This window comes from Schistocerca americana, chromosome 6 (genome assembly GCF_021461395.2).
Source record: "Schistocerca americana isolate TAMUIC-IGC-003095 chromosome 6, iqSchAmer2.1, whole genome shotgun sequence".
In the NCBI taxonomy this organism is placed as follows: Eukaryota; Metazoa; Arthropoda; class Insecta; order Orthoptera; family Acrididae; genus Schistocerca; species Schistocerca americana.
This window is the reverse complement of record NC_060124.1, coordinates 395,225,533-395,238,138: the sequence shown is the minus strand read 5'-3', so window position 1 is coordinate 395,238,138 and position 12,606 is coordinate 395,225,533. Positions and strand designations below refer to the sequence as shown.

Here is a 12,606-nt window from a genome sequence, read left to right as displayed (position 1 = left end):
TGGTTTAACAACTGAAAATGTTATATTCTATTTTCCCTGTGAGGTACTGGATAGATAACAAATGGTTTCAAATGCTAGTCATCTTTTTATATTTAACTAAGGCATTTAATTGTGTTGATCACAAAATATAGCTCCAAAGTAGGACCATCATTGAATTTGGCCAGTAGCTCGCAGTTAGCCCACCTCTTACTTCAACAAGAAACAGCAAAATGTTATTATCCACGCTGTTGAGAATGGTTATGATGAGGGGTCTGAGTGGGGCACAGTCAAATGGGAAGTGCCCCAGAGATCAGTGCTGGGGCCACCCCTGTTCATTATTTGTATAAATGATATGGTCTCTAGTATTACAGGTGATTCTAAAATAGTTGTGTTTGCTGATGACACTAGCTTGGTAGTAAAGGATGTTGTGTGCACCACTGGCACTGTTTCAAATAGTGCAGTTCATGACGTAAGTTCATTTCATGGCTCATAGAAAATAAACTAACGCTAAATCACAAGACTCAGTTTTTACAGTTTCTAACACACAATTCAACAAAACCAAACGTTTTAATTTCACAGACTGGGCGTATGATTAGTGAAACTGAACAGTTCAAATTTCTAGGTGTTCAGATAGATAGCAAACTGTCATGGTAAGCCCACATTTAGGATCTTGGTCAAAGACTTAATGCTGCCATTTTTACTATTCAAACTGTATCTGAAGTAAGTGATAGTTTGACAAGAAAAGTAGGCTACTTCGCTTATTTTCATTCGCTTATGATGTAAGGTATTATATTTTGTGGTAACTCTTCCCATTCTGAAAGGATATTATTGGCTCAGAAACGAATGGTTCGGGCAATAAGTGGTGTAAGGTCATGAACCTCTTGTCTACCCCTATTCATTAGTCTGGGTACTCTGACATTGGCCTTTCAATATATATATATTCTTCACTGTCATTTCTTGTTAACAATATCAACTTATTCCCAAGAATTAACGGCTTTCACTCAGTTAATATCAGGCAGAAATCCAATCTTCATCTGAATCACACTTCCTTGACACTTGGGCAGAGAGGTGTGCAGTATACTGCTGCATCCATTTTCAATAAACTACCACAAGAATGCAAAGATCTTAGCCGTGTACTTTCAAATCAAAACTGAAGACTTTCCTCATGGGTCACTTCTTCTATTCTGTTGAGGAGTTCCTTGAAAAATTAAACTGATTCTTGTGTTATATTGTTGATTACATTTACATAAACTTATGGCTTGTCCTTTTTGGGTTCAGAAACAGTTTATTTTATCTGTTATTGCTTTTACTTTGTAATTTCATTTACTGACATGTTCAATGGCCTTGAAGATTTGCTCTTCAATTCCCTACAGAACTAGACATGTAAAATAAAAATAAAATAACAATCATCTTGCGTTACAGAAGATAGTTGAGCATGTGTGTCACAGAGTGTGGACAGGCTGTACTGTGGAGAAAATTCTACTGTCCACTCCAGTACAGTTCTAACTGAACCCAGTGGATGTGTTCAGCAGCCATTTCAAAAATTCCTTTGTAAACTTATGAGTTGACAGTTTGACCATTGGATAGAAATTCATCATGGACCAAGTCCTTGCTATCAAAAAAGGCAAGCAGCATCATCTCAATCTTGGATTTTGTCAGCAATTTTCTTTTCTTTTTTTTTGGGGGGGGGGGGGGGGGGTTTGCTAAAATGATGAACACTTTGCCATTGACTGTCACATGGTCTCCAGCACCAAGTCTCGTCTTCTGTAATGATGGTTTCCATACCCATGGATTCCAGTCAGACATGTCAATGAAATCTCCATTTGTTACCGTATGAGTCTGCTTCTTCTTGTCTGTCATTGCGTGCAGTACAGTCTGGGCATAACTCTTCTTTCTTTTCAGATGTTCATGAACAATAATACTTACATTGTCTTTGCGTACCTTCAGCTCTTCTGCTATCCATCTCAAAGGCAGTTGCTCATCATCCACAACTATCCATCACCTTCATTCTGTGCTGTCTGGAATTGTGCTGGTCTATGGTCTACTCCCAACTATAAAGCATTTGAACTACACAGACACACACTTTTCACTCATTGCTTCAACACTGCACACTTGTGCTAACATGCCATTTGTCTCCATTGCTGTTATTCTGATCTGAATCAAAACATCAAGTGAAGGCATCTCTTAGCTTGGCTGTAGCATCCAACACTGTTCCCCTGTGATTTACATGATAGGGCTTACTCATTGATATGTCTCTCAATGCATACATGTGGGTGCCTCATCTTAACCAGCATGGTTTTTGACATATACAACCATTCACAAGACTGTTCAGATGCAACTTGTATCTTCATAAGAAAAATTCCATTTGATCAAAAGTTACTCTTTCAAGTAACTTTTCAAATGCTGTAGTCAGTGAAATTGGTCTTGAGTTCTATAGGTTACATGTTATTCCCGCTCCATGCACTGTTCATACCTCAGTGAATTTGAATTGGCCACGGTAAACCCCAGGTTTAAATACTCTTTAGTAAATATGTTAGTGGTTTCATTCTGCAGTGTGCAATAAATCTAGTTAATGCATTATTCCAGATACCTTTGTAACCAGATGATTGAACAGAGAGACTTCAGCAATGACAACATTAGAGTGTTTAATTTTATGCTGTCAAGGGAAACATGGGGCGATGTCTTCAGTAAAACTGAAGTAAATAGCATGTTTGACAGTTTCCACAATGTATACCTTCACTACCTTCATATAGCATTTCCAATGAAAAAAGGGAAGATTAGGATAGTAAAAAATAAATGTTGGATAACGAAAGGTATTATAACTTCCAGCAGAAAGAAAAAAATTCTTCACTGTCTTATTAAGCACAGAAATACTACTCCAGAATTTAGAAATTACATGAAAAAATACAACCAAATATTCAGCAAGGTAATAAAAGAAGCCAAAATACGAAAAAATGATGAGTACATCTCAAATGCAAACAATAAAATGAAAGCTGTATGGAAGGTTATTAGAGCAGACACTGGTACAGAACAGTCAACTTCACAAAATACCTCTCTTCAAATTGAAAATAACAGACACTCAGATCCAAAAGTGGTAGCTGAAAAGTTTAACATGTACTTTACTAATATACCAAAGCAGTTAATCAAAAATCAGTATGACGATGGACCTACATGACTACCAAATTATTTAAATGCTAGTGTTAAGTCTATGTTCCTTCAAACAGTCATGGAAACAGAGGTGAAACAAATAATAAGGTCACTCAAAATCAAATATTCATGTGGACTGGATGGTGTGCTAGACTACGTCTTTAAAAAGTCATCTGATAATGTATTAAAACATCTAATATTAAACAACTCTTTATCAACTGGAACCTTTCCCAATAGCCTAAAAACAGCTAAAGTAACTCCACTGTTCAAAAAAGGGGCCTCTGAAAATGTAAATAATTATCATCCAGTATCCCAACTCAGTGTTTTCTCCCAAATATTTGAGACAATTTTCTACAATAGACTACTAAGCTACATTACAAAAAATTCATTACTCTCAGCAAATCATCATGGATTCAGTAAATCAAAGTCTACAACAACAGCAATGTATGAGTACATAGAAGCTGTGCTTAAAGTACTGGGTGACAGAAAAGATGATACTGGTATCTTTCTGGACCTTTCAAAAGCTTTTGACATAATTGACCATGACTTCCTCATTCACAAATTAGATCAAAAAGGTGTCCGAGGAATCCCAAATCAGTGGATAAGATCTTACCTAGAAAACAGGCAGCAAGTGGTGGTTTCAAGGCATGATGACATTTCAGTACAAGGAAATATTATCACAACAACACATGTCTCCAGTAAATCAACAATAAAGTGCGGAGTGCCACAAGATTCTGTCCTAGGACCTCTACTGTTCCTACTTTATATTGATGATATAAATGACTTTATTAAATTGGGAAAACTAATCTTATTTGCTGATGACACCAGCATATTAATAACAGCTGCTGACAAAATCTCATTGGAAGTAGCTGGTTTCAAAAAAATAAAATAATAATAAATAAAGAAAAAAACTGTCCTCATGAATTTCCACTCTTCTCCACATGTGCAAAACTTTGTTTCAGTACCATACCTTGAAAATACGTTACTGAACTCAGTTACTGACACTAAGGTTCTAGGCCTCTGGGTACAAGATAATTTAAAATGGGACTGTCATATAAAAGAACTTGAGAAAAAACTTTCAAAAGCTTGTTATCCTCTGCGTGTGTTAAATAAAAGTGCAAGCAAGTCAACAGTTATTCAGGCATATTATGCATACTTCCATGCACTACTTCGATATGGGCTAATCTTTAGGATGCTGAAAAGAGCAATCAGGGCTACCTGCAATCTAAGAAAACTGGAAACATGTAGACCACATTTCATCCAGATGAAAATAATGAGCCTAGCGAGCCTTTACATATATGAGCGTATCCTGTTCACAAATGAGTAGCTTTTAAACCAAACTGGACATCTTCAACAAAATAAGCATATACACAGTCACAACACAAGGAACACAAATAATATCCACATGTCACAGTGTAGAACAGCACTGTACCAAAAAAGTGTATCACAGATAACAGTTCAGCTATATAACAGCCTACCCAGTGATTTAAAATCACATCAACATTTTTTTTTTTTTTTTTTAACATAATCTTAAGTCATTTCTGGTGGAAAAATGTTTTTACTCTGTAAAAGAATTTTTAAATTTCAAAAAATAACCTTGTAAACAATGATTATGTAATAATGGTTAAATTCAAATTGCTATATTTGTCACTTGTAATTTATGATTGTTATCTGTAATTAATTTTGTCATGCTCTCTCTCTCTCTCTCTCTCTCTGTCTGTGTGTGTGTGTGTGTGTGTGTGTGTGTGTGTGTGTGTTGGAACATCAACACTGTTTGCCATCTGATAGTAATGTTATTTCAACAGCTTACAAATCACCAGAAGTTCACTGTGATGAATTGTTATATTATTGACATATTGGTTATTCTGAATAATGTTTAAATTTTATGTATTCAGTTCTCTTGCATAGTTTATGCTTTTGGCATTATATAGAGTAAGAAAAACTGCTATGTACATATCCACACAGTTAACATAAATGAAAAAATTCTTGTGGCTGATGGTAATTAGTAACAATTCAAACTGGGAGTCATAACAACGATTTTCAAATCAGCTGAGGGTGATGAAATATGAGGTTTGACAAGTATCTGCAAGCTTTGGAGCACCAACTACTGAAACTATTTCTTGTTGGCAGGTTGTGTAGATGATGTGAGATTAGATGGCAGAGCCCTTCCATTGCCTCCAGCATCCAATGTGACACAGTGGGGACAAGTAACAATGGCTCTTAATCTTGAGCATGGTTGTGGATTTTCCTCTGGTTGCAACTTCATAATTTGTACAGAACCAGTGAAGTGTAGCGATAAACTGAAGCAAACTAATTGCATGTAAGTGATTTTCTTTTACAATTATTTCATTGTCATGTGAACATATAATGGCGGCCATCAGTGTCCAGAAGAGTCTGAAAGTGCAGGAAAGTATTCTGCACAGTGAACAAAGCATGTCTGTAGGTATGCCGGCTACCTCTCTTAATATGCTGCACTTCAGATCGGCACATGTGTGAATATATATATAAAAAACAAAGATGAGGTGACTTACCGAACGAAAGCGCTGGCAGGTCGATAGACACACAAACAAACACAAACATACATACAAAATTCAAGCTTTCGCAACAAACTGTTGCCTCATCAGGAAAGAGGGAAGGAGAGGGGAAGACGAAAGGAAGTGGGTTTTAAGGGAGAGGGTAAGGAGTCATTCCAATCCCGGGAGTGGAAAGACTTACCTTAGGGGGAAAAAAGGACAGGTATACACTCGCACTCACGCACATATCCATCCACACATACAGACACAAGCAGACATATTTAAAAGACAAAGAGTTTGGGCAGAGATGTCCATTGAGGCAGAAGTGTAGAGGCAAAGAAGTTGTTGAAAGACAGGTGAGGTATGAGTGGCGGCAACTTGAAATTAGCGGAGATTGAGGCCTGGCGGATGACGAGAAGAGAGGATATACTGAAGGGCAAGTTCCCATCTCCGGAGTTCGGATAGGTTGGTGTTGGTGGGAAGTATCCAGATAACCCGGACGGTGTAACACTGTGCCAAGATGTGCTGGCTGTGCACCAAGGCATGTTTAGCCACAGGGTGATCCTCATTACCAACAAACACTGTCTGCCTGTGTCCATTCATGCGAATGGACAGTTTGTTGCTGGTCATTCCCACATAGAATGCATCACAGTGTAGGCAGGTCAGTTGGTAAATCACGTGGGTGCTTTCACACGTGGCTCTGCCTTTGATCGTGTACACGTTCCGGGTTACAGGACTGGAGTAGGTGGTGGTGGGAGGGTGCATGGGACAGGTTTTGCATCGGGGGCGATTACAAGGATAGGAGCCAGAGGGTAGGGAAGGTGGTTTGGGGATTTCATAGGGATGAACTAACAGGTTGCGAATGTTAGGTGGGCGGCGGAAAGACACTCTTGGCGGAGTGGGGAGGATTTCATGAAGGATGGATCTCATTTCAGGGCAGGATTTGAGGAAGTCATATCCCTGCTGGAGAGCCACATTCAGAGTCTGGTCCAGTCCGGGAAAGTATCCTGTCACAAGTGGGGCACTTTTGTGGTTCTTCTGTGGGGGATTCTGGGTTTGAGGGGATGAGGAAATGGCTCTGGTTATTTGCTTCTGTACCAGGTCGGGAGGGTAGTTGCGGGATGCGAAAGCTGTTGTCAGGTTGTTGGTGTAATGATTCAGGGATTCCGGACTGGAGCAGATTCGTTTGCCACGAAGACCTAGGCTGTAGGGAAGGGACCGTTTGATGTGGAATGGGTGGCAGCTGTCATAATGGAGGTACTGTTGCTTGTTGGTGGGTTTGATGTGGACGGACGTGTGAAGTTGGCCATTGGACAGGTGGAGGTCAACGTCAAGGAAAGTGGCATGGGATTTGGAGTAGGACCAGGTGAATCTGATGGAACCAAAGGAGTTGAGGTTGGAGAGGAAATTCTGGAGTTCTTCTTCACTGTGAGTCCAGATCATGAAGATGTCATCAATAAATCTGTACCAAACTTTGGGTTGGCAGACTTGGGTAACAAAGAAGGCTTCCTCTAAGCGACCCATAAATAGGTTGGCGTGCCAGGGGGCCATCCTGGTACCCATGGCTGTTCCCTTTAATTGTTGGTATGTCTGGCCTTCAAAAGTGGAGAAGTTGTGGGTCAGGATGAAGCTGGCTAAGGTAATGAGGAAAGAGGTTTTAGGTAGGGTGGCAGGTGATCGGCGTGAAAGGAAATGCTCCATCGCAGCGAGGCCCTGGACGTGCGGAATATTTGTGTATAAGGACGTGGCATCAATGGTTACAAGGATGGTTTCCGGGGGTAACAGATTGGGTAAGGATTCCAGGCGTTCAAGGAAGTGGTTGGTGTCTTTGATGAAGGATGGGAGACTGCATGTAATGGGTTGAAGGTGTTGATCTACGTAGGCAGAGATACGTTCTGTGGGGGCTTGGTAACCAGCTACAATGGGGCGGCCGGGATGATTGGGTTTGTGGATTTTAGGAAGAAGGTAGAAGGTAGGGGTGCGGGGTGTCGGTGGGGTCAGGAGGTTGATGGAGTCAGGTGAAAGGTTTTGCAGGGGGCCTATGGTTCTGAGGATTCCTTGAAGCTCCGCCTGGACATCGGGGATGGGGTTACCTTGGCAAACTTTGTATGTGGTGTTGTCTGAAAGCTGACGCAGTCCCTCAGCCACATACTCCCGACGATCAAGTACCACGGTCGTGGAACCCTTGTCCGCCGGAAGATTGACGATGGATCGGTCAGCCTTCAGATAACGGATAGCCTGGGCTTCAGCAGTGGTGATGTTGGGTGTAGGATTAAGGTTTTTTAAGAAGGATTGAGATGCAAGGCTGGAAGTCAGAAATTCCTGGAAGGTTTGGAGAGGGTGATTTTGAGGAACAGGAGGTGGGTCCCGCTGTGACGGAGGACGGAACTGTTCCAGGCAGGGTTCAATTTGGATGGTGTCTTGGGGAGTCGGATCATTAGGAGTAGGATCATTTTTCTTCGTGGCAAAGTGATACTTCCAGCAGAGAGTATATCCTCTCTTCTCGTCATCCGCCAGGCCTCAATCTCCGCTAATTTCAAGTTGCCGCCACTCATACCTCACCTGTCTTTCAACAACTTCTTTGCCTCTACACTTCTGCCTCAACTGAAATCTCTGCCCAAACTCTTTGTCTTTTAAATATGTCTGCTTGTGTCTGTATGTGTGGATGGATATGTGTGTGAGTGCGAGTGTATACCTGTCCTTTTTTCCCCCTAAGGTAAGTCTTTCCGCTCCCGGGATTGGAATGACTCCTTACCCTCTCCCTTAAAACCCACTTCCTTTCGTCTTCCCCTCTCCTTCCCTCTTTCCTGATGAGGCAACAGTCTGTTGCGAAAGCTTGAATTTTGTGTGTATGTTTGTGTTTGTTTGTGTGTCTATCGACCTGCCAGCGCTTTCGTTCGGTAAGTCACCTCATCTTTGTTTTTATATATAATTTTTCCCACATGGAATGTTTCCCTCTATTATATATATATATATATATATATATATATATATATATATATATATATATATATATATATATATATAATAGAGGAAAACATTCCACGCGGGAAAAATATATTTAAAAACAAAGATGATGTGACCCACCATACGAAAGCGCTGGCAGGACAATAGAAACACAAACAGACACATACACACACACAAAATTCAAGCTTTCGCAACAAACTGTTGCCTCATCAGGAAAGAGGCAACAGTTTGTTGCGAAAGCTTGAATTTTGTGTGTGTGTGTATGTGTCTGTTTGTGTTTCTATTGACCTGCCAGCGCTTTCGTATGGTGGGTCACCTCATCTTTGTTTTTTAAAAAAAAAAATATATATATAATAGGGAAACTTTCCACGCAGGAAAAATACATTTAAAAACAAAGATGATGTGACTTACCATACGAAAGTGCTGGCAGGTCGATAGAAACACAAACAGACACATACATACACACAAAATTCTAGCTTTCGCAACCAATGGTTGCTTCGTCAGGAAAGAGGGAAGGAGAGGGAAAGACGAAAGGATGTGGGTTTTAAGGGAGAGGGTAAGGAGTCATTCCAATCCCGGGAGCGGAAAGACTTACCTTAGGGGGAAAAAAGGACAGGTATACACTCGCGCACACACACATATCCATCCGCACATACACAGACACAAGCAGATATGATATATAGAGGGAAACATTCTACGTAGGAAAAATATACCTAAAAACATAGGTGATGTGACTTACCAAACGAAAGTGCTGGTAGGTCGATAGACACACACACAAACACAAACATACACACAAAATTCAAACTTTCGCAACCAATGATTGCTTCATCAGGAAAGAGGGAAGGAGAGGAAAAGACGAAAGGATGTGGGTTTTAAGGGAGAGGCTAAGGAGTCATTCCAATCCCGGGAGCGGAAAGACTTACCTTAGGGAGAAAAAAGGACAGGTATACACTCGCACACACACACATATCCATCCGCACATACACAGACACAGGCAGACATTTGCAAAGAGTTTGGGCAGAGATGTCAGTCGAGGCAAAAGTACAGAGGCAAAGATGTTGTTGAAAGGCAGGTGAGGTATGAGCGGTGGCAACTTGAAATTAGCGGAGGTTGAGGCCTGGCGGATAACGAGAGGAGAGGATATACTGAAGGGTAAGTTCCCATCTCCGGAGTTCTGACAGGTTGGTGTTAGTGGGAAGTATCCAGATAACCCGGACAGTGTAACACTGTGCCAAGATGTGCTGGCGATGCACCAAGGCATGTTTAGCCACAGGGTGATCCTCATTACCAACAAATACTGTCTGCCTGTGTCCATTCATGCGAATGGACAGTTTGTTGCTGGTCATTCCCACATAGAAAGCTTCACTGTGTAGGCAGGTCAGTTGGTAAATCACGTGGGTGCTTTCACACGTGGCTCTGCCTTTGATTGTCTACACCTTCCGGGTTACAGAACTGGATTAGGTGGTGGTGGGAGGGTGCATGGGACTGGTTTTACACCGGGGGCGGTTACAAGGGTAGGAGCCAGAGGGTAGGGAAGGTAGTTTGGGGATTTCATAGGGATGAACTAAGAGGTTACGAAGGTTAGGTGAACGGCGGAAAGACACTCTTGGTGAAGTGGGGAGGATTGAGATTGAAATGAGATCCATCCTACTACCTCTCTTGATATGCTGCACTTCAGATCAGCACATGTGTGAATGTTCTCTTGGTAAACCCTGTCCTTCGGGTAGCCCCACAACTAGAAATCACAGGGCTTGAGATCAAGTGATTGTGCTGGCCAAGTATTTGGAAACCAGAATTAAATTTTCGCTCTGCAGTGGAGTGTGCACTGATATGAACCTTCCTAGCAGATTAAAACTATGTGCCAGACTGAGACTTGATCTCGGGACCTATCCCTTTCACGGTCAACTGCTCTACCGACTGAGCTACCCAAGCATGACTCATGATCCACCCTCACAACTTTACTTCTGCCAGTACCTCATCTCCTACCTTACAAACTCCACAAAAGTTCTCCTGCAACCCGGCAGAACGAGCACTATGTGAAGGTTTTTTAAATTACCGCTACCAGTCACAAACTTTGTTAAGTATTGTATTATTTATTTATTCTGTTACTTGTTTCGAGGGAATACTTCATCTTCAGGCTAAATGGCATTACAAAAACAATTTCACAATAAGATCATATTGATCTTTTCATAAATGGTGTGGTTATCCTGTGGAAAAAGAGAAAACTTAGTAAGAGGCAATGTAACTTTGGAAGCTGGACTGATGTTTGCATGAAAATGTTTTGTAACAATCACTCCCTTTGTTCTTCTGGCATGGTAGTCTCGTTGTGATGAGCTGAGGTGTTTCCGTTTCCGTGGCTCTCACCTCAGCACATCACAAGTTACTTTTTCACCATTTCTATAAGGTTTATCAACTTTATTCTGTATTTAACTTTACTACTTTGGTGATTGAGGCAGATATAATGAATGGAAAATCCAGGATGGAATAATGACAATATTATGAAAAGAATATATTGCTACTCACCATATAGCAGAGGTGTTGAGTCCCAGATAGGCACAACAAAAAGACTGTCAAACGAGTAATTTTTCAGCCAAAAAGGCCTTCATTGGAATTAGACAACATACACACAAATCCGGGATATGCAATATGCACCCACATGGTATCATCCTATACCAACCTATTCATCATACACACAAATCCGGGATATGCAATATGCACCCACATGGTATCATCCTATACCAACCTATTCATGGGCCATCTAGAAAAATTCTTTCTAACCACCCAGAATCCCAAACCCCTCACCTGGTTCAGATTCATTGACATCTAGATAATCTGGATTAAGGATGAGGACGCCCTATCCACATTCCTACAGAACCTCCACACCTTCTCTTCCCATTCACTTCACCTGGTCCTCCTCAACCCAACAAGTCACCTTTCTCAGTGTTGGCCTCCACCTCAAAGAGGTCTACATCAGTACATTCATCCATATCAAACGTACTGACCAACACAATACCTCCAGTTTGACAGCTGCCATCCATTCCATATCAAGAAGTCCCTTCCAAACAGCCTAACCACCTGTGGCCATTGCATCTGTAGTAACAAGCAGTCCCGCTCAGAATACACCAAGGGTCTCACTGAAGCCATCACAGACAGTAATTACACTTCCAACCTTTACAGAAACAGACCTCCCATGTCTTATCTCTCGTCACCACACACCTCTGATGTCCCACCATCCAGCTACAGAGGAGCATTCCCCTTGTGACTCAGTACCACCCAGGACTAGAGCAGCTGAATTGCATTCTCTGCCAGAGTTTTGGCTACCTCTCGTCATGCTCTGAAATGAGGAGTGTCCTAACCAGTATCCTTACCACCCCTCCCACAGTGGTATTCTGCCACCCACTTTACCTGTACAATACCCTTGTCCATCCCTTGCCCAGCCCCTTCTCCCAAGCCTGTGCCTCATGCCTCATAACCCTACAATAGACCTAGATGCAAGACCTGCCCCATACATCCTCTCACAACCACCTACTGCAATCCAGACACAAGCAACACCTATCCCATCACAGGTTGGGCTACCTGTGGAATCAGTCATGTGTTCTACAAGCTAAGCTGCAACCACTGTGCTGCATTCTACTTGAGCATGACAACCAAAAAGGTGTCTTTCTCCATGAATGGCCACTGACCAACTGTGCCCAAGAAACAGCTTAACCACCCAGTTGCTGAGCACACTGCCCAACACAACGTTCTTCATTTTAATGACTGCTTCACAGCCTGTGCCATGTGGATCCTTTCTACCAACACCAGCTTTTCTGAATTGTGAAGGTGGGATCCTTCCCTGTTGTATATTCTATGTTCCTGTAACTCTCCTGGCCTCAACCCTCATTGGTCACTTCCCACTCCAGCACTAAACAGCCCTCTATTCCACCAATTCACCCACACTCTTTTTACTTCCTTCCTTTTTTCCTTTTCCACTGCCCCTACTCCACGCACACACACATAC

At 41.7% G+C, this 12,606-nt stretch overlaps 1 protein-coding gene across 1 annotated transcript in view; it reads left to right on the top strand.

Annotated features, from left to right (window-relative positions):
- Positions 1-12,606, top strand: part of LOC124620163 (neural-cadherin-like) — a 115,046-nt gene that overhangs the window by 61,496 nt on the left and 40,944 nt on the right. Inside the window, exon 4 of the mRNA XM_047146833.1 lies at positions 5,257-5,446. Coding sequence (XP_047002789.1) covers positions 5,257-5,446 — 190 coding nt within the window. The remainder of the gene's footprint in view (positions 1-5,256; positions 5,447-12,606) is intronic.